General features: G+C 44.1%; 1 protein-coding gene across 1 annotated transcript; it reads right to left on the bottom strand.

The window, feature by feature from the left end:
• Positions 1–334: 334 nt before the first annotated feature.
• Positions 335–27,490, bottom strand: LOC114444620 (zinc finger protein 2 homolog). The gene is made up of 6 exons (XM_028419348.1): positions 27,384–27,490; positions 26,909–27,069; positions 17,768–17,815; positions 11,041–11,166; positions 2,159–2,467; positions 335–1,654 (listed from the first exon to the last, which is right to left on the bottom strand). Exons 1-6 carry the CDS (start codon positions 27,488–27,490, stop codon positions 1,092–1,094), a joined length of 1,314 nt encoding a protein of 437 aa, XP_028275149.1. The 3' UTR covers positions 335–1,091.
• Between the last annotated feature and the right edge of the window lie 292 nt (positions 27,491–27,782).

The following is a 27,782-nucleotide window of genomic DNA, read 5'->3' as shown; positions in this document are numbered from 1 at the left end:
GCCGGGGCGTGGCCTCAAACTTTGGCGATTTCACAGGAAATCGGAAGTCGTTATCAATTCAATTCCATTCAATTCAGTTTTATTTACATAGCGCATATTACAATCAGGAATTGTCTCAAGCGCTTCACAGGAACCCCCCTAAGAGCACTGTGGCAAGGAAAAACTCCCTTTAAGAGGAAGTAACCTTGAGCAGGACCCGTCAGCTTAAGGGGGAACCAGTCCTGCTGCTACTCAGAGAGGATGAAGGGGAGAGAGAGAGAGAGAGAGAGAGAGGAGAGAGGATGAAGGACAGAGAGAGAAAGAGAGAGAGGAGCAAACATGATACAAACATGATACAGTACAGAGCAAACATAATAGCAAGATGAAACAGTGATTATATTGTAATAGATATCTATATATATATCGTCAGTCCATAAGTAGTAATAGTAATTTGATAGCAACCAATCAACATAGCAACAATCAATCCAATGAAGTCCCTGTAACTTCTATGTATATAAAAGTATCACGATGTGGCTGGGGCATGGCCTCAAAATTGGGAAAATGAGGACAGGAGAGCATAGGAGAGGAGACAGCGATGGCCCCGCGGATTGCCAGGAGTGCGAAGGCCCGCAATGCTGCTTGCAGCTTTAATTATTGTTTTTTTTGAACCTCCATCGCATCCTGACAGATGTGTGTGGGTCTTCATGTGATGAATAACATGGAAATTATTCCTAAAACATTTCCAGCATTTGCAAGAGACAGGTTCTAATGTGGACAGTTAAAGCACAGTTGCAACATTTGTCGCACCATTACACTGGTTACATCAAAATTAAGTGTTTTTTTGTTTTTAGCCATACACACAATTTAACATGGTAGATCTCAGTCACAGCTGTCAGTTCACATTTAATAGTATTCATAAAGAAACCATATACCTAACAATGTTGAAAACTGAAAGTAAAATATACAGCAAATAAACACCTTCAGCTTAAGTCCATAAAAGCAGAATATGTGTATTTTGTATTTATTTGATCATTCTTCAAGCAAAACCTCCCAAGAAACTTCTCCACACAAAGGGTTCAAATTGTTTACCCATTTGGCAAACATATGACTTCTTATGTATGTGTCATCGTGTGACGAATACCATGGAAACTGTCACTGAGATGTTTATCACCTGTGTGGGTTCTTATGTGGGCATTTAAATGATCCTTTCGACTGAAACATTTCCCACATGTTTTGCAAGAAAATGGCTTCTCACCTGTGTGGGTTCTCATGTGGGCAGTTAAATTGGTATTTCGTCCAAAACATTTCCCACATGTTTTGCAAGAAAATGGCTTCTCACCTGTGTGGGTTCTCATGTGGACAGCTAACTTGGTTTTTCGACTAAAACATTTGCCACATGTTTTGCAAGAAAATGGCTTCTCACCTGTGTGGGTTCTCGTGTGGACAGTTAAATCGTAATTTAGACTAAAACATTTCCCACATATTTTGCAAGAAAATGGCTTCTCACCTGTGTGGGTTCTCATGTGGACAGTTAAATTGGTATTTCGACCAAAACATTTGCCACATGTTTTGCAAGAAAATGGCTTCTCACCTGTGTGGGTTCTCATGTGGACAGCTAACTTGTTATTTTGACTAAAACATTTGCCACATGTTTTGCAAGAAAATGGCTTCTCACCTGTGTGGGTTCTCGTGTGGACAGTTAACTCGTAATTTAGACTAAAACATTTCCCACATATTTCGCAAGAAAATGGCTTCTCACCTGTGTGGGTTCTCCTGTGAAGAGTTAACGCACAATTTCTAATAAAACATTTCCCACATATTTTGCAAGAAAATGGCTTCTCACCTGTGTGAGTTCTCATGTGGAAGGTTAAACGACTATTTTGAATAAAACATCTGCCACATATTTTGCAAGAAAATGGCTTCTCACCTGTGTGGGTTCTCATGTGCGAAGTTAACTTACTATTTGCATTAAAACATTTACCACATGTTTTGCAAGAAAATGGCTTCTCACCTGTGTGGGTTCTCATGTGGACAGCTAACTTGTTATTTCGACTATAACATTTCCCACATATTTTGCAAGAAAATGGCTTCTCACCTGTGTGGGTTCTCATGTGCGAAGTTAAATTATCACATCGACTAAAACGTTTGTCACAACTTTTGCAAGAAAATTGTTTCTCACCTTTTCTACAAGGTTTGCATTTTACAGAATTTTTTCCTGGAGGAGAGTTGTGAGAGTGGACCTTGTCACAGCTTGGTTCCAGTTCAATATGTTTCCTTTCATTAGCAACAGTTAATATAGAAGACTCAGTATCCTCTCTCAGTACATGCTGCTCTCCCTCATGACTGCTGCAGAGGACCTGCTGTTCCCTTCTAACCTGTGGGAGTGCTGGTTCCTCCCAATCCAGGCTGCAATTCCTCTTCTGGTTACAGAGCTGCTTATCAGGTAGAATCTGCTCTTTCTCCTTATAATTGTGTTGTTGGGTGTGATCTGAAGGGTTAGAGAAAACAAGAAAACATGTTTCACAGTTTTATTATGTAAATGTAAACTTGCACAGGTATGATCATGCATGAGTAACAGGATTCACTGCTTGTTTGTACTTTCACATAGTTAGGGCCCGAGCACCGAATGGTGCGAGAGCCCTATTGAAGCCCTTAGGATTATTATTAGGGCCCGAGCACCGAATGGTGCAAGAGCCCTATTGAAACCCTTAGGATTATTATTAGGGCCCGAGCACCGAATGGTGCAAGAGCCCTATTGAAACCCTTAGGATTATTAGGGCCCGAGCACCGAATGGTGCAAGAGCCCTATTGAAACCCTTAGGATTATTTTTTTTTTTTTTTTTTCCCCCCTTAGATCGCATTTTTGGGGGCCTTAACATGCCCAAAAACTCACCAAACTTGGTAGAAAAATTCATTCGCCCGAAAATTTTTGAAATTTGCTGACGTTTGAAACGCACATAGGAAAATGACTCTATAGAAACAGAGGAAACAGGAAATCGCTATAACTTCTTTGTTTTCTGTCCCATCTGTACCAAATGTCACATGTATGATCAGAGTCTGACCCTAAACACATCTTTACAACAAAATTGAGGCTTTGACAGAGCGCCACCTACTGGCTACACCAAATGTTGTGTTTTCATAGGTTTTTCTGCCTGCCCCCCTGGCCTGTTTTGAGTAGGGTCATGAAAATTGGCACACATGTTTATCACCCCAAGATGCACAAAAAAGTCTCTTGGACCCCCCCTCCAAACCCAACAGGAAGTCCGCCATTTTGAAATTTCTGTTAATTTTTGGCGATTTGTGACCCTGCTACAAAACTTTTCACGCCTCGCATACTTCATCCAATCAAGCTGAAAATCACTGTGTGCACTCAGGACACCATAGGTAATAGACGCATTCCACAACTCTTACAAACGTATTACAGTGTGGTGGGGGCGTAGCCTCAAAGTTGACCATTCGCCAATACAAAGGAACTCCCTGTATTTTTTGTCCTAACGCGTAGCCCCTCTGGCCAGTTTGACACAGGATCATGAAAATTAGCACACACGTGTATCACCCCAAGACGCACAAAAAAGTCTCTTGGACCCCCCCTCCAAACCCAACAGGAAGTCCGCCATTTTGACTTTTGTGGCCATTTTGTGCCTATTTGTGACCCTGCTTCAAAACTTTTCACGCCTCACATACTTCATGCAATTGAGCTGAAATTCACTGTGTCCACTCAGGACACCATAGGGAATAGACGCATTCCAAAACTCTTTCAAAAGTATTACCATGTGGCGGGGGAGTGGCCTCAAAGTTGACCATTCGCCATTACAAAGGAACTCGCTGTGTTTTCTGCAGTACTACCCATATACTTTATGCAATGTGGACAAAATCTTACAGTACTGCTATGGACCTGAGTCTGAACAGATGTATATGCTAATAGGATGATATGGTCATAGCGCCACCTACTGGTAGCAGGAAAGTTAGGTTGTAAACGTGTTCGTTGTATATCTGTGGAAATGAGAGGAGGAGAGCATAGGACAGGAGAGTATAGGAGACGAGAGCATAGGAGAGAAGACTGCGATGACCCCGCGGATCGCAAGGTGCGCGAGGGCCCGCAATGCTGCTTGCAGCTTTAATTTTTAGGGCCCGAGCACCGAATGGTGCAAGAGCCCTATTGAAACCCTTAGGATTATTAGGGCCCGAGCACCGAATGGTGCAAGAGCCCTATTGAAACCCTTAGGATTATTATTAGGGCCCGAGCACCGAATGGTGCAAGAGCCCTATTGAAACCCTTAGGATTATTAGGGCCCGAGCACCGAATGGTGCAAGAGCCCTATTGAAACCCTTAGGATTATTAGGGCCCGAGCACCGAATGGTGCAAGAGCCCTATTGAAACCCTTAGGATTATTATTTTTAGGGCCCGAGCACCGAATGGTGCAAGAGCCCTATTGAAACCCTTAGGATTATTAGGGCCCGAGCACCGAATGGTGCAAGAGCCCTATTGAAACCCTTAGGATTATTATTTTTTTTTTTTTTTTTTTTTTTTCTTTCCCCCCCTTAGATCGCATTTTTGGGGGCCTTAACATGCCCAAAAACTCACCAAACTTGGTAGAAAAATTCATTCGCCCGAAAAATTTTGAAATTTGCTGACGTTTGAAACGCACATAGGAAAATGACTCTATAGCGCCCCCAACGTGTAGCCCCTCTGGCCAGTTTGACACAGGATTATGAAAATTGGCACACATATGTATCCCCTCAAGACGCACAAAAAAGTCTCTTGGACCCCCCCTCCAAACCCAACAGGAAGTCCGCCATTTGAAGGTTTGTGGCCATTTTTGGCGATGTGTGACCCTGCTGCCAAACTTTTCACGCCTCGCATACGTCATCGGATTGAGCTGAAATTCGCCGTGTCCACTCAGGACACCATAGGGAATAGACGCATTCCAAAACTCTTACAAAAGTCTGACGGTGTGGCCGGGGCGTGGCCTCAAAGTTTGACCATTTCTGAGGACACAGAAAGTCTCTATAACTTCTTAGTTTTCTGTCCGATCTGTACGAAATGTCACATGTATGATCAGAGTCTGACCCTAAACACATCTATACAACAATATTGAGGCTTTGACAGAGCGCCACCTACTGGCTACACAAAATGTTGTGTTTTCATAGGTTTTTCTGCCTGCCCCTGTGGCCTGTTTTGAGTAGGGTCACGAAAATTGGCACACATGTGTATCACCCCAAGATGCACAAAAAAGTCTCTTGGACCCCCCCTCCAAACCCAACAGGAAGTCCGCCATTTTGAAATTTCTGTTAATTTTTGGCGATTTGTGACCCTGCTGCAAAACTTTTCACGCCTCGCATACTTCATCCAAATGAGCTAAAACTCACTGTGTCCACTCAGGACACCATAGGGAATAGACGCATTCCAAAACTCTTACAAAAGTCTGACGGTGTGGCGGGGGCGTGGCCTCAAAGTTGACCATTCGCCATTACAAAGGAAGTCACTGTATTTATTGCCCTAATGCGTAGCCCCGCTGGCCAGTTTGACACAGGATCACAAGAATTAGCACACATGTGTATCACCCCAAGACGCACAAAAAAGTCTCTTGGACCCCCCCTCCAAACCCAACAGGAAGTCCACCATTTTGACTTTTTTTTTGTAATTTTTACCGTTTTCTGACCCAGCTATAAAACTTTTCGTGCCTCGCATACTTCATGCAATTCAGCTGAAATTCACTGTGTCCACTCAGGACACCATAGGGAATAGACGCATTCCAAAACTCTTTCAAAAGTATTACCGTGTGGTGGGGGAGTGGCCTCAAAGTTGACCATTCGCCATTACAAAGGAACTCGCTGTGTTTTATGCAGTACTACCCATATACTTTATGCAATGTGGACAAAATCTTACAGTACTGCCATGGAGCCGAGTCTAAACAGATATATATGCTAATAGGATGATACGGTCATAGTGCCACCTACTGGTAGCAGGAAAGTTTGGTTGTAAACATGTGTTTGTTGTATATCTGTGGAAATGAGAGGAGGAGAGCATAGCACAGGAGAGTATAGGAGACGAGAGCATAGGAGAGAAGACTGCGATGACCCCGCGGATCGCAAGGTGCGCGAGGGCCCGCAATGCTGCTTGCAGCTTTAATTAGGGCCCGAGCACCGAATGGTGCAAGAGCCCTATTGAAACCCTTAGGATTATTATTTTTTTTTTTCCCCCTCCGAGATCGCATTTTTGGAGGCCTTAACATGCCCAAAAACTCACCAAACTTGGTAGAAAAATTCATTCGCCCGAAAAATTTTGAAATTTGCTGACTTTTGAAATGCACACATAAAAATGGCTCTATAGCGCCCCCAACGCGTAGCCCCTCTGGCCGGTTTGACACAGGATTATGAAAATTGGCACACATATGTATCACCTCAAGACGCACAAAAAAGTCTCTTGGACCCCCCCTCCAAACCCAACAGGAAGTCCGCCATTTGAAGGTTTGTGGCCATTTTTGGCGATGTGTGACCCTGCTGCCAAACTTTTCACGCCTCGCATACTTCAACGGATTGAGCTGAAATTCGCCGTGTCCACTCAGGACACCATAGGGAATAGACGCATTCCAAAACTCTTACAAAAGTCTGACGGTGTGGCCGGGGCGTGGCCTCAAAGTTTGACCATTTCTGAGGACACAGAAAGTCTCTATAACTTCTTCGTTTTCTGTCCGATCTGTACGAAATGTCACATGTATGATCAGAGTCTGACCCTAAACACATCTATACAACAATATTGGGGCTTTGACAGAGCGCCACCTACTGGCTACACAAAATGTTGTGTTTTCATAGGTTTTTCTGCCTGCCCCCCTGGCCTGTTTTGAGTAGGGGCATGAAAATTGGTACACATGTGTATCACCCCAAGATGCACAAAAAAGTCTCTTGGACCCCCCCTCCAAACCCAACAGGAAGTCCGCAATTTTGAAATTTCTGTTAATTTTTGGCGATTTGTGACCCTCCTACAAAACTTTTCATGCCTCGCATACTTCATCCAAATGAGCTAAAACTCACTGTGTCCACTCAGGACACCATAGGGAATAGACGCATTCAAAAACTCTTACAAAAGTCTGACGGTGTGGCGGGGGCGTGGCCTCAAAGTTGACCATTCGCCATTACAAAGGAACTCACTGTATTTATTGCCCTAATGCGTAGCCCCGCTGGCCAGTTTGACACAGGATCATGAGAATTAGCACACATGTGTATCACCCCAAGACGCACAAAAAAGTCTCTTGGACCCCCCCTCCAAACCCAACAGGAAGTCCGCCATTTTGACTTTTGTGGCCATTTTTTGCCTATTTTTGACCCTGCTTCAAAACTTTTCACGCCTCACATACTTCATGCAATTGAGCTGAAATTCACTGTGTCCACTCAGGACACCACAGGGAATAGACGCATTCCAAAACTCTTACAAAAGTCTTACGGTGTGGTGGGGGCGTGGCCTCAAAGTTGACCGTTCGCCATTACAAAGGAACTCCCTGTATTTTTTGCCCTAATGCGTAGCCCCGCTGGCCAGTTTGACACAGGTTCATGAAAATTAGCACACATGTGTATCACCCCAAGACGCACAAAAAGTCTCTTGGACCCCGCCTCCAAACCCAACAGGAAGTCCGCCATTTTGACTTTTGTGGCAATTTTTTGCCTATTTTTGACCCTGCTTCAAAACTTTTCACGCCTCACATACTTCATGCAATTGAGCTGAAATTCACTGTGTCTACTCAGGACACCATAGGGAATAGACGCATTCCAAAACTCTTTCAAAAGTATTACCGTGTGGCGGGGGAGTGGCCTCAAAGTTGACCGTTCGCCATTACAAAGGAACTCGCTGTGTTTTATGCAGTACTACCCATATACTTTATGCAATGTGGACAAAATCTTACAGTACTGCTATGGACCCGACTCTGAACAGATATATATGCTAATAGGATGATACGGTCATAGCGCCACCTACTGGTAGCAGGAAAGTTTGGTTGTAAACATGTGTTCGTTGTATCTCTGTGGAAATAAGAGGAGAGCATAGGACAGGAGAGTATAGGAGACAAGAGCATAGGAGAGAAGACTGCGATGACCCCGCGGATCGCAAGGTGCGCGAGGGCCCGCAATGCTGCTTGCAGCTTTAATTTTTTTTTTTTTTTTTTTCCCCCTCCGAGATCGCATTTTTGGAGGCCTTAACATGCCCAAAAACTCACCAAACTTGGTAGAAAAATTCATTCGCCCGAAAAATTTTGAAATTTGCTGACTTTTGAAATGCACATATAAAAATGGCTCTATAGCGCCCCCAACGCGTAGCCCCTCTGGCCGGTTTGACACAGGATTATGAAAATTGGCACACATATGTATCACCTCAAGACGCACAAAAAAGTCTCTTGGACCCCCCCTCCAAACCCAACAGGAAGTCCGCCATTTGAAGGTTTGTGGCCATTTTTGGCGATGTGTGACCCTGCTGCCAAACTTTTCACGCCTCGCATACTTCAACGGATTGAGCTGAAATTCGCCGTGTCCACTCAGGACACCATAGGGAATAGACGCATTCCAAAACTCTTACAAAAGTCTGACGGTGTGGCCGGGGCGTGGCCTCAAAGTTTGACCATTTCTGAGGACACAGAAAGTCTCTATAACTTCTTCGTTTTCTGTCCGATCTGTACGAAATGTCACATGTATGATCAGAGTCTGACCCTAAACACATCTATACAACAATATTGAGGCTTTGACAGAGCGCCACCTACTGGCTACACAAAATGTTGTGTTTTCATAGGTTTTTCTGCCTGCCCCTGTGGCCTGTTTTGAGTAGGGTCACGAAAATTGGCACACATGTGTATCACCCCAAGATGCACAAAAAAGTCTCTTGGACCCCCCCTCCAAACCCAACAGGAAGTCCGCCATTTTGAAATTTCTGTTAATTTTTGGCGATTTGTGACCCTGCTGCAAAACTTTTCACGCCTTGCATACTTCATCCAAATGAGCTAAATCTCACTGTGTCCACTCAGGACACCATAGGGAATAGACGCATTCCAAAACTCTTACAAAAGTCTGACGGTGTGGCGGGGGCGTGGCCTCAAAGTTGACCATTCGCCATTACAAAGGAAGTCACTGTATTTATTGCCCTAATGCGTAGCCCCGCTGGCCAGTTTGACACAGGATCACAAGAATTAGCACACATGTGTATCACCCCAAGACGCACAAAAAAGTCTCTTGGACCCCCCCTCCAAACCCAACAGGAAGTCCACCATTTTGACTTTTTTTTGTAATTTTTACCGTTTTCTGACCCTGCTATAAAACTTTTCGTGCCTCGCATACTTCATGCAATTCAGCTGAAATTCACTGTGTCCACTCAGGACACCATAGGGAATAGACGCATTCCAAAACTCTTTCAAAAGTATTACCGTGTGGTGGGGGAGTGGCCTCAAAGTTGACCATTCGCCATTACAAAGGAACTCGCTGTGTTTTATGCAGTACTACCCATATACTTTATGCAATGTGGACAAAATCTTACAGTACTGCCATGGAGCCGAGTCTAAACAGATATATATGCTAATAGGATGATACGGTCATAGCGCCACCTACTGGTAGCAGGAAAGTTTGGTTGTAAACATGTGTTTGTTGTATATCTGTGGAAATGAGAGGAGGAGAGCATAGCACAGGAGAGTATAGGAGACGAGAGCATAGGAGAGAAGACTGCGATGACCCCGCGGATCGCAAGGTGCGCGAGGGCCCGCAATGCTGCTTGCAGCTTTAATTTTTTTTTCCCCCCCTGAGATCGCATTTTTGGGGGCCTTAACATGCCCAAAAACTCACCAAACTTGGTAGAAAAATTCATTCGCCCGAAAAATTTTGAAATTTACTGACTTTTGAAATGCACATAGAAAAATGGCTCTATAGCGCCCCCAACGCGTAGCCCCTCTGGCCGGTTTGACACAGGATTATGAAAATTGGCACACATATGTATCACCTCAAGACGCACAAAAAAGTCTCTTGGACCCCCCCTCCAAACCCAACAGGAAGTCCGCCATTTGAAGGTTTGTGGCCATTTTTGGCGATGTGTGACCCTGCTGCCAAACTTTTCATGCCTCGCATACTTCATCGGATTGAGCTGAAATTCACCGTGTCCACTCAGGACACCATAGGGAATAGACGCATTCCAAAACTCTTACAAGAGTCTGACGGTGTGGCCGGGGCATGGCCTCAAAGTTTGACCATTTCAGAGGAAACAGGAAGTCGCTATAACTTCTTTGTTTTCTGTCCCATCTGTACCAAATGTCACATGTATGATCAGTGTCTGACCCTAAACACATCTATACAACAATATTGAGGCTTTGACAGAGCGCCACCTACTGGCTACACAAAATGTTGTGTTTTCATAGGTTTTTCTGCCTGCCCCCCTGGCCTGTTTTGAGTAGGGTCATGAAAATTGGCACACATGTGTATCACCCCAAGATGCACAAAAAAGTCTCTTGGACCCCCCCTTCAAACCCAACAGGAAGTCCACGATTTTGAAATTTCTGTTAATTTTTGGCGATTTGTGACCCTGCTACAAAACTTTTCACGCCTCACATACTTCATCCAATCAAGCTAAAAATCACTGGGTCCACTCAGGACACCATAGGGAATAGACGCATTCCAAAACTCTTTCAAAAGTATTACCGTGTGGTGGGGGAGTGGCCTCAAAGTTGACCATTCGCCATTACAAAGGAACTCGCTGTGTTTTATGCAGTACTACCCATATACTTCATGCCATGTGGACAAAATCTGCTATGGACCCGAGTCTGAACAGATATATATGCTAATGGGATGATACGGTCATAGCGCCATTCTACTGGTAGCAGGAAAGTTTGGTTGTAAACATGTGTTTGTTGTATATCTGTGGAAATGAGAGGAGGAGAGCATAGGACAGGAGAGCATAGGAGACGAGAGCATAGGAGAGAAGACTGCGCTGACCCCGCGGATCGCAAGGTGCGCGAGGGCCCGCAATGCTGCTTGCAGCTTTAATTATTCTGTGTAACTTTATCTGAGGTGTCATAAATTTCAGCAGTGGACCCTTACTGTTGATCTTTTCGTATTGGATGACAGTCGGTTCAAAGTGGCCCAGAGTCGATTTTTTTTCCTGTTTATAGAGCTGCTGGTCAGACAGGATCTCTTCCTCCTTACAGTCATGTTGATGAGGGAGAACTAGAGGGACAAATGGACACAAAGCAGAGATCTAGTTTGCTTAGAGTGAGATTCACATTACCCCTTCAGCATACTGCTATATCACAAACATTGTTTATTGAAGGTAGGGTAGGAGATTTTGAAAACTCAATGGGAGTCAGCCAGATTTCGAAAGTAAACACAAGCCACATGATGCAAAACTAAGTACACCCCTAGCAGAAAAGCCACACTTCCATCATTTCATTGATGGTATCATGAACTCAACAATGTACTGCTCTATACTGAAGGAAAAGATGCTGCCATCACTCCGTGCACGTGGTTGTCGTGCACTTTTCCAACACGACAATTTTCCAAAACACACATCTAAAGCTACTGTTGCATTTCTGAAGAAGAACAGGGTGAAGGTGATTGAATGGTCTCCTGATCTAAACATAATCCAACACCTGTGGGGAATTCTGAAGCCACAAGTTGAGCATGACTCTCCATCCAGCATCCAGGCTCTAAAAGATGTTATTCTTGAAGAATGGAAAAAGATAGATGTTGCAATATGTTGCCAACTTGTTCATTCCATGCCTAGAAGACTTGGTGCTGTCCTTAAAAATCATGGTGCTCATACAAAATACTAGATGTAGTAGTTTTTGTTGTGGGGTGTATTCATTTTTGCTTCAACCAACTTGAGTAAAACTGAAGATTTTGTTATCAAAGTTACATTATTATCCTTAATTTCATGTTATTTTACGTTTTCAATAAAACTCAGCCTTGTTAAAAGTTTGGAAATTGTTCTTTTGTTCATTGAGCTACTGATTAAGGGGGTGTAATGCAACTGCAACTATATCACGGACAACCATGTTGACCAAATTGCTACAATCATCTAAAGACTTCAGGTAATCATCCTGGTGGACCCTGCATGGAACTATCGGCTGGTTGTCACTCTCTTCCTACTAGGGCTGTAATCTCCCAGTCGACTGGTCGATTTATTAGTCGATACATTCTGACTGAACCAAAATTCTGATTGGTTGACTTTTTCTAGCGTGTAGTTTTATCAGGAGGAATGTACCAAGTGCTAATGGGGGTGTTTTCGGCGCACCCATTTCACAGGTAACAGTCGATCTTTGAACACGCGCCTTGTTTTCACTACTTTGGTTTAGCCCAACCCACTAGAGACAGATAGATTGAAGCGTACCTGGCCCGGTGGTTTGCTGAATATTTATTTAGTTTTAAGTCAGTCCTCCTCCACCATGTCAAAGACATCTGCAGGTGGCAGCATTTCATGAGAATAGACAACGGAAAATAGTTTGCATCCAGAATTTCCCCTCGCGGATCAATAAAGCGTTTGTCTGTCACAGCTCGACTACAAACGGGCTGCCCCGTCCGTTTTAAGCATATGAACATTAACGTATTTCAATGATTTAGTCTAATAAATTGTAGACGCAACCGCTCGCAGCAGCGGCGGCATGCTTCAGACATACCCAGACCACGCTGGATGTTAAGCCATCATCCAAACGTCATTCAGCGAAGCTGCGCTCCTATGTTCAGTGTCGCTCCGTGCGCACTGAGGAGGACATGTGCAGAACGACATGATAGTGTCTGTAAATATTATAACATGACAAAAACAATTGTCTAAATATTCCTCCACATGTTTTGTGCTGATATGACTAGATGAGGGTATATTTTTCAGAAATCTGTAATATTGCTCAGATGCACATGATTCAAAACGCTGTCAGAGCCAACAGACAGACTCGAGTGTGTAATTAATTTATTTTTTTTTTTTTTTTTATTTTAGATACTGTATTAATCCCAGAGGGAAATTCGTTACGGCTGCTGCACAAGCAGTGTCATACAATGACTAGCAAGGCGCGCCACAGGCTAGGGTGAAGTGTCTTGCCCAAGAACACACAACAGTGACTATGGAGGAGTTGGGATCGAACCACCAACCTTCCGGTTATTGGACAACCCTGCTATCCCACTGCGCCACTGTTGCCCAATTTCAGCTCAAAATAATCAGGTCAAAACGACGTAATAAGCAAATCAATTACTGCTCTTTGTAGTCTTTATGTTACTTAAGTTGTTAAACTTTCCTGCTTCATCAGCAGCACCTTCTCTGCCATATAATTTGCTGCTGTTGTTGTTTACTTTTACTAGTAAACTCTGTCTTGCTGTAATTATTGTACATTTTGGAACTGTGATATTCTTCCCACAGCTCAGTGATTTAATAATCAGTTTTAGTCTTGTAATTACTGTTTTTGGTTCTATTTTACATTGGACAAATGTATTAGTTGTATCTCTGTGTGTGTTTGTGTGTGAGCCAGGGTTGTACAAAATTCTGAATTGAATTGAGAATGACTCTGATTCCAATTCAATTCTTGAATTTGAACTGAGGTTGCAAACAGGAAGTGGAATTGCAATTCAAATTCGAATTAAAGCTGCAAGCTCCGCGCGACCGCCCCCTCCCCGTCACGCCATCTCTTCCCTGCCCCGCTCCCCCTACGAGCTGCGGCGATTTTGCCAGCGAAAAAAGCGGCAGACAGAGGCAGAGACATGTCAGAGCAACAAATCTGTCAATATATGTAAAAATTAGTTTTAGTGTGCATCATTTTAGTGTGCAGTAACCTCCTGTTCCAGTACCCTATGTGATCACTGGGTGGTCCAGAAACCATGAGAATAGTGGAGACCTGTCTGTACATCAAACCTCAAAAAACATTTGATTCAATTTGATTGAAGCAGTTACTTCCTGTTTCCTGTAGGTGGCGCTGTGCAGGTGACTCATGAGCATGCAAATGTGTTGGGGGATGGACCGTTATGACATGAAAAAAATTTGAGGACATTAGGACGATGCACGGCGAAGTTATAAGCAGTTGATGTTTCATGGCGAAGGTTCAACAGTTGCCACCGCCACGGGCAGCCTTTAACTTAGAGAAAAGCTTTTGATAACTTTTGATCAGCATGTCCTTTAGGTGACCTCCAGCAAATTTCAGGCCTATCGGGTGAAAGGTCTAGGAGGAGTTTGTCCGCATACCAATGGTGTAAATCGCCAAAATCGCCATTTTCCATCCAAAATGGCGGACTTCCTGTTGGGTTAAGGTCATGGTGTTAAGAGACTTTTTGGTACGTCTTGCTGTGATAAACATGTGTACCGATTTTCGTGCACCTATTCCAAACTAAGCCAAATGCGAGGGGTGTTTTGAAAATTTAAAGGGGGCGCTGTAGAGCCATTTTGCCCCGCCCCTTTGCAGCGACCACAAAATATCAAATTTTTCGCCACCCCTGATGAGTGTGCAAAGTTTGGTGAGTTTTCGTGCATGGCAAAGGGGTGAAAATGCAGGGCAAAGAGGCAAAAACAAAAATAAGATTAAAGCTGCAAGCAGCGATGATCGGGCCCTTGCACTCAGCGCAACCGCCCCCTCCCCGTCACGCCGTCCCTTCCCACCCCCGCTCCCCCCACGAGCTGCGCCGATTTTGCCAGCGGTGGGAAGAAGCAGAGATGTGTCAGTGGAACAAATCTCTCAATATATGTAAAAATTGTTAGTGTGCAGTAACCTCCTCTTTACAGTAGGTGGCGCTGTCCACAGATGTCCACACGTGGTCGGGGTCGGGTCTGTATCACATGTAAAAAATTTGAGGATTTTAGGAGCATCCGTGGTTGAGTTATATCAGTGCAGTACCCTATGTGTCCACTGGGTGGAGCCAGACACCATGAGAATAGTGGAGACCTGTCTGTGCATCAAACCTCAAAAAACATTTGATTCATACATGAAAAATGTCCAGAAGCAGTTACTTCCGGTTTCCTGTAGGTGGCGCTGTGCAGGTGACTCATGAGCATGCAGACGTGTGGGGGGACGGACCGTTAGGACATGAAAAAAATTTGAGGACGCTAGGACGATGCAAGGCGAAGTTATAAGCAGTTGATGTTTCTTGGCGAAGGTTCAACAGTCGCCACCGCCACAGGCAGCATGATACAGAAAACCACACAGGTGTCTCTGTGGGACGTCAAATCTGTGATCCTCATTTCGCTGTGTAATGACAGGGAAGGATTAAACAGAGTGCATGTCAGTGAAGAACATGGCACTTCCTGTCTCCACCACAAGGGAGCGCCATAGATCATGATGACATAGAGACGTTCAGGGAGGGGCTCTGACCACGTGCAGAAAGTTTGAAGCCGTTTGGAGCAAGTATGAAGGAGAGAGAGCTGTTCGTGTATGAATGGCGAAGTGACGCCACAGCGGCCACGCCCTTTAACTTAGAGAAAAGCTTTTGATAACTTTTGATCAGCATGGTCTCTAGGTGACAGCGACCGAATATGAAGTCAATCGGTCGAAATCCCTAGGAGTTCGTCCGCATACCAAAGGTGGAAATCACTGAAATTTGACCGCCAAAATCAAAATGGCTGACTTCCTGTGTGGTCTAGATCAATGGTGCAAGAGACTTTTATTTGCGTCTGGACCATTGACAGTAAAAACTATGGACAGAGCTTCCGTGACGTCACCCGTTTGTTTCTGAAGAGCCGTTTTGAGTCTCAGTGGGAAGTTCCGGGAGGTGATGACCGCCGCCATGTTAGCAGCATCACGTCAACTAAAACTCCGAATATGGACAAAGAGGGGGAGCACGAGCGGGGTTTAGGGGGGCGGGCGATCGTGGAAGCAGGAAACTCACGCTGTGATACGTCAACTGTCTGTCACTCAAGCGGCAACGCCCATAATTAGGCGTAATTTTAAGTCCGAATACAATTGAAACGAGTGAGTTGTAAAAAAATTCACCCCCCGTACAATTGACACTAGAAGAGAACCTATCATCTGAGACCACAGCGATTTTTTGTACCAGGCTGTAAACATGTTCTTTTCTGCTGTGAAATCGGCCATTTTAACATGGGAGTCTATGGGAAATTACTCGCTTTTGGAGCCAACCCCCAGCTGTTGCAGCGTGAATTACAAGTTTTGACACTTTCGCATGGGCTTCCACTTTGAGCCCCGAAGGTTGCTGCTTGGTCTGGACGTGTTCTGTGTGTGTGCCAATTTTTGTCTTCCTACTCCAAAAAAAACCCTTATCGCACCACTCGGTGTTCGGGCCCTAATAATACCAGCAATTACAATAGAGCCTTCGCACCACTCGGTGCTCTGGCCCTAATAATACCCGCAATTACAATAGGGCCTTTGCACCACTCGGTGCTCGGGCCCTAATAAACGCTGGCATTTCAATAGGGCTCTCGCACCATTCAGTGCTTGGGCCCTAACTAAGTAAGTAAGTTGTTTTTTAATGAGTGAGGGGGACTTCCACAGTTGGGGATGGGCTATCGCTCTGCAGAGTATTGAACCATGAGTGAGGGTGGTTGGAGGAGTAGTGAAATGTCAACAGAAAAATAAAAAGAAGAAAAGTGTGTCCACTTGCTTTAAGTTAAACTCCTGACTATAACAGATGACTGAGCTTTGAAAACCATGATTTACTCTATCACTGCACATGCTCTACATGTCTTAATAAAGTTTATCCACATCTACGTCTTAGTACCTCATAACAACAGCTGATAACATATGAGGCTTGACTGCAAGACTTAGAGATCCACTTCAATCAGCATAGCCACATAACCAACCAGTTGACCACTCAGCCACCCAGCCATCAGCAGCCTTGATGTTAACACATACACATACACATATACATACATATACATACACATATACACACCCTAACAGCCCTCCTCACTGATGGTGCAAATCAATAAATCTCATAACTAACTGGTAAGTGATACAAACTAACAGGGAATGCAACTGAGTAACAACACAACTGCACATCGTGTTTGGCAGAGGGTACCGATCCTTTATAGTTCTGGAAAGAAAACTTTAACAGTTTCCCAAACCTTGCTGTACTTGCATGTAAATATCTGGCCATTTTAGTGTTGTTGGTAAGATATTCAGAGCAGAACGATGCCGCCTCAATGATAAAACATTTGAAGAACTGTTGACCATTAAATGCAACAATGTTACCCTGTGAAGTAAATAAATGATAATTTCATTTACCACAACTTTGTGTTATTGATTACTTTAAAATAAAAATATTGCTAATTATTCAACAAGAAGGGAACGTAAGCTTAATGATGGTGTCTGTATTGGATTTATAGTTTTCAGATGTAATCATTCTCATTTGGAATAAAAACACATTTTTAAAGTATCACATTCTCACTGATATGTGGTAAGAAAGAATTTCTCTGAATTGCAATGAATTCAATTACACTTCCTGTAATTCAAATTCAAATTCAATTCAATATCCTGTGGGGTAGAGCCAATTCAAATTCAAATTCAAATTCTTTCACTAAACTGAATTGAAGCAAAGACGGTGTAGAGTATGGCTAACATGAGTGATTTTAGCTTTACCTGCAACACCACACAAATTATTAGGGTTGGTTTTGCAGCATGCAAATTCGACACCAGCGCTATAGTTAAGTGTATCCTGGGGCCCCAAGAAATAAAAGCAAATACAGTAAAATTATAATTCACATTGCCATTAATGGCACCCAGCTAAGCCAGTCAGAGGTAACCAAAGTTAATATGGAGTTAAAAATGTAGCACTGAGCTCAGATTAAATTGGAACCCTACAGGAGTCACAGGATTTACTCCTTGTTTATAGGTTCACATACCTGTTCTGTGTAACTTTATCTCAGGTGTCAGGATAATGTTCAGCAGTGGGTCCTGATGGTTGATCTCTTCTTTGTATTGGATGAAAGTCGGTTCAAAGTGGTCCAGACTGGAACTTTTTTCCTGGTTACAGAGCTGCTGGTCAGACAGGAACTCCTCCTTACAGTCATGTTGTTGAGGGAGAACTGGAGGGACAAATGGACAAAGATTTCAGACGTGTCTGAGAGGAGGACGTTGTCCAAAATAAAGACTATACTGGACTTTCCCTCTCACCCGCTTCACACTGTGCTGACCAGCTACAAGAGCTCGTTAAACAACAGAACCACCGAAGCTGGATCCATACTCCACGAGAACAAAGAACATGACATAATAAATACACACACAAAATGCAATCGTGTGCACAGTCCTGGTTACCTGGCCTAGCAAGCTGATAATGCTCAGGGAAGAGGGCGTATAGCAAGACAATAGATAGAAGATTAGTACAGCTGACTGTACAGCAGACCTCTGGTCTGTGTGAGTTTAGTTCTGTGAACGTGTGGATGACTGTCTGGAAAAATATATCCCGTCTCCCATTGTTTAATGTGCGCGCCGATCCACTGTAATGCTGTGATTAATTTGTATCACCACCTTTTGGAAAGACACTCTCCTCGCCGGCAGCGAGAAGAGAGTTCTTTGTTCTCGTGGAATATGGATCCAGCTTGAGAGACAGAGGAAGTCATTCCTGCTTGTCTCAATCAACCTACAGAACTCTGAACTATAACAGTCACTCAGACACTGTACATTCATGCTGGTACATTCATGTCATGCTCTTTACTATGTAATTTTTTTTAATACAATAGTAAATATGTTCTTCTTTAGATACAACTCAGGGATTTAAATGCTACCTACGTATTTTGATATTTATTATATATTTCAATTTCATCTTTGATTTCTATTTGTCTGTAACAAAAAATAATTTACCCTCGGGGATAAATAAAGGAATTCTGATTCTGACTAATGTGATGATGGAAACATCTAAAACCTGGAACAACCAAATTAATTAATGCATCATTAAAATACTAACAAACAGAAAATATAAACATTCGGGTTCTGACAAAGAGAAAAAAACACTTTAAATGGTTTTGCCTGATATGGAAAGGATTTTCCACAGGTTTGACATTTTAGAGACATTTTACCTTGAGGAGCGTTGTGAGAGAGAACCATGTCATGGTTTGGTTCTGGTCCATCATAAGTAGCAGTTACTATAGAGGGATCAGTCTCCTCTTTCAGTACATGCTGCTCTCCTTCATGACTGATACAGACTTCCTGCTGTTCCTCTTTAACCTGTGGAGGTTCTGGTTCCTCCTGGTCCAGAATGGAGTTCTTCTTCTGGTTACAGAGCTGCTGGTCAGCCAGAACATCCTCCACTTTAGGGATATCTGAAGGGCAAAGGGACAGAAGAAAACAGAGAGTTTATGTGCTCTCCATGATAATAGCTCATTTTTCAAAAACTGAACCTCAATGATTCATCCAGGTCATTTCCTTTAAAAGCTTGAAGCAAGACAACTGGACTTGTTCCTTGAAGATGTTTAGCTGCTCCTACAAGCTGCTTCAAGCCTCTGAACAGTTCAGCACCTTCCTATAATAAAACTAATGATACACTTAAACCTAATAATATTAGGGCCTTTATTTAGGTATTTATTCAGTTGTGACTGACTGTGGCTGTTTAAAAAATAAACTCCACATCTACAGTCCACAGCAGCTCTCATTGGGCCTCATTTACTAATATGTGCATGGAAATGTTCTTACTCTGAGGACAAAACAAGTGCATGCGCAATATCACAGTGGGATTCATGAAACCTGCGCACCGGCCAAATTTCTTCTCACCTCCTTGTGTATGAATCAGAATTGTTCTACATCAGGGGTTTCCAAACTACGGCAGTTAGCCCGTGGTCGGATTTTCTATGGCCCGCTTCTTCTATCTTAAAATGTGTTATTTTTGACCCACCAGCCAACAGACTAAATCATACAAAATCAACAGGCAATTCTTATTGTCATTTTTAACTCATTGTGTAACGTTTGCATGATTCTCTGAGCAGAACATTATCCCTCTACGCGGTGCTGTAGGGCTTGGTTGTTGCTTACAGCTAGAGGGCTCTGAAGGGGCAAAACACCGGTTCAGCACTTTGACACCATTCACTACAAGACTAAACATGCTTCTGCATACAACCTGCTATCAGAGAGCCTTTGTACTGCAAAAGTGAAGTTCTCCAAAACTATGGAGCCCCTCTGTTACATGGTCAAAAAAGAAATAAATTGTGGTCACGAATTATGTAGAGAAGATTGAAGCAAGGCGTCTGGACTTGTAGAGTTTTCTTGAAGATGTTTCCCTGCTCATCCAAGCAGCTTCATCAGTTCTAACTGCAGACCTCAGTGGGTGGGTCTGGGTAAAACTTTGAAAACAATAGCACTAAATGTTTCCAAAATTACCTGTGATGATCTGGCTGACTGGGCCAGGTGTGTCTAACGACTGGCTAACGACTATGAAACTGCCGGAGGGGGAATGGTTGACAGCCCTTTGTTCTTGCTGTGAGTATGTGCAAACTTCCTGGGAATGGATGGAATCACTGCATTGTATGTGGTAGAAAGATGATGTCTGAGGCCACCACCTCTGTTAAGCGAAGGTTTTTCCAGCTTAACATAGATGGCTTTCTTGACTCCTCTTTCAAACCACCTTTCCTCTCTGTCTAAAATGTGAACATTGTTGTCCTCAAAGGAGTGTCCTTTGTCTTTGAGGTGGAGGTGAACAGCTGAGTCTTGTCCTGAGGAGGTGGCTCTCCTGTGCTGAGCCATTCTTCTGTGGAGTGGTTGTTTAGTTTCTCCAATGTACAGATCAGAGCATTCCTCACTGCACTGGACTGCATATATCACATTGTTGTGTTTCTCCCTGGGACTCTTATCCTTCGGGTGAACCAGCCTCTGTCTCAGTGTTGTCATCTGTTTGAAGTGGACCGGGATGTCATGGTTGTTGAAGATCCTGAGGAGTTTCTCTGAAACTCCTGAAACATATGGAATGGAGATGTTCTTTCTCCGTTGGTTGTTAGAACTGAAGAAGCTGCTTGGATGAGCAGCGAAACGTCTTCAAGAAAACTCCAGAAAAACTACAAGTCCAGACGCCTTGCTTCAATCTTCTCTATGTATGATGACCTGGATGACTGAGAATCTTCATCAACATGTCACGAATTATGTATAACGTGCGCACTAAATATTGTTATTATTAGTTGTAGTAGTAGCCCTATTATAATTCATGGTGGGGCGTATAGGAGTGGGCTGCCTGGCCAGGAAGCAACCTCCCCGTGCAGCAATGAGCGTCCCTCTCTGGGGAACGCGCTTAAGCACTGGGGAGCTCCAGGAGCGCAGGGGAGTCGAGCGGAGTGTCCCTCTCCCTGTCGTGTCAATGCTAGAGCCATTAGAGAAGTTAAAGCGACATGATGGAGAGGGAGAGGGACGCACATTGCTCCCTGCTGCACGGGGAGGCTGCGTCCTGGCCTCGTGCCTTTTTACCGGCGGATGGATAAAGCAACTCAGAAATGCGAACATTTGTAAACTCTGAATTAGTTTGTGTCGTGTGAGCAGACTGTGATAAACTGTGATGTTTTACTGGTGCAGCAGTGCAGTCCATCTTTGTTTGTTAACGTTCTCTGTTGTTAAACTGTCAGCTGCACAATGAGACGCGGCACTTCTCTTAAAAAGACCCGTCATTCAGTACGCATCTGTCGTAAGGCACGTCATTACGTTTTTACGAGACGTAAAAACCACCTAGTCCACCTGACATTTTACTGACGTCTACTGCTGCTCCTAAACCACACCTGCCTTATATGATCAGATCTCACCTTCACAGTAGAGTCAACAACTTGCCTGTTGCATATGTCACAACCACACAGTTTCTGAATGTTTTAAATTCAGATAACATGTTCTAATCTGTTCATCTGAATGCTAAAATGTTATTTTGTTTGCTGTGTGAAATGAAATATATTACATAACAGCATACGCATTTTTTATTGTTTAAAATAATGTCAGCGGGGACTGCTGGCCCTCGGAGACATTTGCATTATCAAATCTGGGACAGTTTGGACACCCCTGTTCTACATTGGCAGACTGCAATTAGTGATTAGCATACTACCATGCCCCCATTTCTCCATTTAATGAAGCCGCTTGCCTAGATTTGATTCATGAATGAAGGAAGCGCTTGCGTGAGAAGAGAAGCAGGTCCCGTCCACATGGAGGCGAGCGTTTGTTGAAAACATAAGAAGAACTTTACAACCACAGAAATTGAAAACAATGTGTCCGAGGTGGAAGCTCTTTTCAAGACTGTCTCCTCAGGGGTGACGATGGTTAAAAAAAAAAAACAGATGTGGGACTGCAACAACAGAGGCTGTCAATGTAGTATCCCCAGAGAAGCACACTGTGGCCCAGGTGATAAAAAAGTGGTTCGACATAAATAAAAACAAGCATTATAGACCAGAAGAAAAAGAGGCAGACTGGTTGAGGACAAGGTCCACCTCATTACAAGGTCCCGACTGTCATTCCATTATGAACTAGGACTGTTATCATTATATTTAATCAATACATCAATATATTTAATTTTCAAAATGTCAATGTCAATGTCAATGTCAGCTTTATTTATATAGCACATTTATAAGGATGTCGCCCACCAAAGTGCTTAACATTAAAACACATAAAATAAACTCAAACTGATAAAATACATAAAAGAAATAAACTGCGGTAAAATACAATAAAACACAGATACAATCATAAAACATAAAATCTCCAAGAGCTGCCAATACTCAGGCAAAGGCCAAAGTGAATAAGTAAGTCTTAAGTAGAGATTTAAAAGTGGTGAGGCCGTTTGCCGATCGCACAGCTAGAGGCAGAGCGTTCCACAGAGTGGGAGCCACGACTGAGAAGGCCCGGGCACCTCTAGTTTTTAAAAGAGATCGGGGGACCTCCAGAGCCATTTGGTTAGCAGACCTAAGAGCTCTGGAGGGCCGATGCAATACCAGGGGGTCTGATAAATAGTCCGGGGCTATAAATGAATAAAAGAATCTTAAAATCAATTCTGTGCTTCACCGGTAGCCAGTGAAGTGAGGAAAGCACTGGCGTGATGTGCTCGCGCTTTTTTGTCCGGGTGAGAAGGCGAGCCGCTGCGTTTTGGACCAGCTGCAGATGGTGAAGCTCTGACTGTCCAATTCCAATATATAGGGAGTTACAGTAGTCTAAGCGAGAGGTTATAAAAGTGTGGATGACTTTCTCTAAGTCACTCTGACCTGACTAAGGTATGGCTTTACCTTAGCAATAAGCCTTAGTTGAAAGAAACTAGACTTGACCACTGAGCTCACCTGCTTGTCCAATTTAAAAGCACCATCTACAATCACCCCGAGATTCCTTGCATGAGTTTGTATGTTTGACACCAGTGGGCCAAGGGAGCTGGCAAGGACCTGGACTAGGTCAGGGTGACCAAACAAGACAACCTCAGTTTTGTTTTCGTTTAATTTCAGAAAGTTTAGGTCGATCCATTTCTTAATATCACTCATGCAGTTTAGCAGTGATTGGAGGGAATCTTTGGCAGAAACTCTAAGGGGCAAATACACCTGCACGTCGTCAGCAAAACAATGGAAGGGGATGCTGTGCTTCCTGAATATGGACCCCAGGGTTAGCATGTAGAGAGAGAACAACAGCGGGCCCAGAACCGACCCCTGGGGCACCCCGCAGGTCAGAGGGGCCACTGAAGAAGAAAACTGCCCCATCTGAACTGAGAAGGATCTGTCTGTTAGATAGGATTCAAACCACTTTAGGGAGGTGCCTGTTATGCCGACATAGTGCTCCAAGCGAGCCAAAAGAATCCTATGGTCTACAGTGTCAAAGGCCGCTGTCAGGTCGAGGAGAATTAAAATGGCACAGTTGCCAGAGTCAAGGGTTAGCAAGAGATCATTAAAAACTTTTAAAAGAGCAGTTTCAGTGCTGTGAAGAGGCCTAAAACCAGATTGAAATGGTTCACAGACATTGGCCGTTTTTAAAAATTCTTGGATTTGAGTAAGAACAGATTTCTCTAAAGGCTGTTCCATACTCCGCGAGACAAAGAGCGGAGAACGCACTCCACGGGTGGTAAGAGATACAAAAAAAAGGTCTTTTCCGCACTGAGGTACCATACTCCGCGAGACGCGTGTGTGCAGAACTCCTCATACGGCCCGCCCACTAAACTATAAGGAAAGACTTTACTGAGTTTTTTAACACACCACAAGGACTTGTGCCACGGCAAGAGGGCATTATACAGAAAGAGTGCCTGCAACAGCGTGAGATGTCTGGCAATGAGTTGTGAAAATGCGACATTAAAAGTAACAATAGCAAAGATTCAGCGTTTGTGCCTTTATGACGACATTTGCACATCTACTGTGTTCCAATGTGCCTGCGATACTTCAAACTGTCCGGTGATGAGCTGTGAAGATGCGACATTAAAAGTAACAATAGCAAAGATATACAGACATTGTTAACGAGCCTATTATGCCCGGGTATGTAGGAGTATATAGAATGGTAACAGTCACCATCTGGTATGTGTGAATGGCTGTCTGGAGTTATTGGTGACAAATCACCCTGACTTGCCTTTCTTTCTTTCTTTTATTGCTCATCATGCAAAACCGGTATGGTCTTATCTAAATCTGTTGAATCAGTGCTGTTTATACACCTACCTATATACCTGGAGAGGCTCTTGCGCTTCTCCACTTTCATCACGCCCACAATAAATTCCGACCAATCACAGCATGGTTGCCGCACAGCCTTGAAAGACAAAGTTCGGCCCGGACCCTGTGCACAGGAGTGCGTATCAGCGGGCGGTCAGAGACAAAAAATGACGTCATTTTGTGGGCGTAACGTCTGCAGGGGGGAAAAATGTCTTTGTCTCGCGGAGTATGGATCCAGCTTAAAACCTTTGAGATAAAAGGGAGCTTGGGAATTGGTCTAAAATTGGTTAAAACCGAGGGGTCTAGGCCTTTCTTTTTTAAAAGAGGCTGCACCGTGGCATGTTTAAAAGAGGATGGAACAGATCCAGAGTTCAGACACAGATTTATAATTTGTAAACTAAATGTGTCAACTGTGCAGAAGACCTCTTTAAAAAGACCGGATGGAATGCTGTCAGATTGGCAAGTGGCAGGCTGTAAATTTTTAACAATCTCAGTGAGGTGAGATAGTGAAACAGGCTCGAATTTGTCAAAGACAGCGGAGCTGAGGGGTCCTGGGCAGACTGCGAGAGCGGGTGTCTAATTGCTAAAATTTTATCAATAAAAAATTCCTTAAAAGCCTCGCACAGAGTAGGAGACGGCTCAATACTGACAGCATCACATGGATTCACCAGAGAATCAAACACATTAAAAAAGAACCTTAGGCTTGTGAGCATTTGCAGACACAAGTGCGGAGAAATATTCTGTCTTTGCAACTTTAACAGCCTGTTGGTATGATGTGAGATCGTTTTGGAGGAGATCCCATGAAATTTTGTTTGTCCTTTTTCCATCTCCTCTCTGCCTGCCTACATGCGCGTCTGAGCGCACGAGTGGACTCGTTGAGCCAAGGCTGTTTCTGCGGCCTTAAGGCTGTTCCATATTCTGCGAGACAAAGAGCGGAGAACTCGCTCCACGGGTGGTAAGAGATAAATAAAAATGGTCTTTTCCGCACGGAGGTACCATACTCCGCGAGACGTGTGTGTGCAGAACTCCTCATACAGCCCACTGCAGCGCACGTCAGACACCAAACAGGAACAACATCACACACAGCCCACCTCCAGTGTTTGCGGACAGAGGAAGGTACAGCAGCTGACATTATGGATTTTGCAGCTTTGTTAAAGCAGATGGACGAGGAGACGAACATGAACAAAAAGGGGGGGGGAGCATATACAGGAACACATGAATGATAACATTCTAAATTGCAGCATTGTCTTGTTCGACCTCCTGCTCAGTTTCGTACATGAGGTTCTGCAACTGCCTCTTGAATTTTCTGAGCGCATGTGGTGGTAGTGTCCTCATAAAATCGGCAACATGAAGCACATATCTGCCACAGGGGTCCGTCAACTGCTGTGCGGCATCCCCGCCTGCAGCATCACTTTCATCACGCCCACAATAAATTCCGACCAATCACAGCATGGTTGCCGCACAGCCTTGAAAGACAAAGTTCGGCCCGGACCCTGTGCACAAGAGTGCGGAACAGCGGGCGGTCAGAGACAAAAAATCACGTCATTTTTTGGGCGTAACGTCTGCACGGGGGAAAAAGTTCTTTGTCTCGTGGAGTATGGATCCAGCTTTACAGGCTTGAGAGTCATGGGCACGATTGAATGTGCATTTTATGACGACTATTTGCACTGTTTACTCCATCTTGCACTACTTGCACACGAGTACCACCTCACCGACCCATGTGGTACCTGTTACATTATTACATTATTACACTGTTCCATTCGTTCATACAAGGGTCTATGTTTACCATTACATCCGCCAAGTATTTTATGTTCTGTTCATTGTATGTCTGTTATGCCATGTCTGTCATGTAAATTTAGCCTTACTTTAGTTTATTTACTTAATTTCATCTTAGTTTTTATCTTATTGCATGTTAATTATTATATGTTCTTTGTATGCACCAATCACTAAGGCAAATTCCTAGTAATGTGAACCCCCTTCACTTACATGGCAATAAACATGATTCTGATTCTGATTCTGATTCTGAATCCAAACTCTCAGAGCAAAGTGAATCAAACATCACTACACAATCATCCACACTGTGGCTGCTAAGATCAAGGGAATATAAAAAGGAGGTCATAAAAGCAGCGGTAAACAGCTGGGGAGTTGAGGGATTAAAAACACGGAACGAACGAACGGGAGCGCTGTTCATGGTGGCGGGTGCAGGCACAGAGAGGGAGAATAACACAGGTAGATGGTCAGATAAGAGGGAGTGTCCGATTTCAGTTATCTGTACATCCAGCCCACATGACAACACAAGATCCAGAGTGTGGCCTTTCTCATGTGTCGGCTCCAAAACGGACTGCGTGAGATAAAAAGAGTCAATGGCACTCAGAAAGTCTCTGACCAGAGGTCTGCTCTCACAGCAGACATGCACATTAAAATCACCAACGATCAGAAAGTGATCATATTTAAGAGTGACACCCGACACAAAGTCCGCAAAGTCCCGAACAAAGTCTTTGTTAATTTTTGGTGGCCGATAGACCACCGCACAGAGAACAGTCACAGGGAGCTTTACCTCGAAGAGTTGCAGCTCAAAGCTGGAGTAGCTGACAGCCGGAGATTGTTGGCAGTGGAATGAGGATTTAAATATCGAAGCCAGTCCTCCTCCTTTGCCAGTGGTACGTGGGGAGTTAAAATAATTACATCCAGCGGGGAGCAGCTCCGAGAAAGGTACCAGTTCTCCTTCACGTAGCCAAGAACATAAAATCCAGTTTACGCGAGGTAAAGAAGTCGTTCAGGAGAAAAGTTTTGTTGGTGACGGACCTCACATTCAGCAGCGCCAGATTTAAATTAAGAGTGCCAGTCGAGGGCGAAGCAAGCTTCAGTGAGCGGAGATTCTGATGATCCAAACCATGTCTACCTGTTCGTGGCTGCCGGCTGGCAGGAGGCAGCAGCAGCTGAGCGGGGTCCATCAAACAGCCGACGCCGTCGTAGCTGTCGACCTCCGGGAACACTGGTCGGATTCATCGGGCCCTGATCGCCAGCGAGTGTAAAGCAGGATCATCCAGCAAAAGCAGATCATGACCAGGCAAGCGAGCAGATCTCAGGAGAGCCTCGATCCTCACCCGGACACCACCGCGTTTCCCCCGTCTCCTTCGGTGTTTCTTGCAGGTGAGATACACAGGAGGGCGCCTCAGGAAGGCCGGTATTTCCTCAAGGAACGAAGGAGAGCTAGTCACCGGGTCAGTTTTAAGCTGATTGCAGAAGCATCTGATCTCAAGCAGAGTTTGCCGATCGTATGTGAGAAGCGAGAACACCT

This window comes from Parambassis ranga, chromosome 2 (assembly GCF_900634625.1).
Source record: "Parambassis ranga chromosome 2, fParRan2.1, whole genome shotgun sequence".
NCBI classification, from domain to species: domain Eukaryota; kingdom Metazoa; phylum Chordata; class Actinopteri; family Ambassidae; genus Parambassis; species Parambassis ranga.
The sequence above is the reverse complement of the archived record's forward strand: the minus strand, read 5'-3'. Positions and strand labels throughout refer to the sequence as shown.

Coding starts and splice junctions, on each gene's coding strand:
- LOC114444620 (XM_028419348.1), bottom strand. CDS start 27,490: ATGAATCCGACCAGTGTTCCCGGAGGTCGACAGCTACGACGGCGTCGG. Junction 11,167..17,767: donor GATAAAGTTACACAGAACAG/GTATGTGAACCT, acceptor TTGTCCCTCTAG/TTCTCCCTCATCAACATGAC. Junction 2,468..11,040: donor CCAATACGAAAAGATCAACA/GTAAGGGTCCAC, acceptor CTAACCCTTCAG/ATCACACCCAACAACACAAT.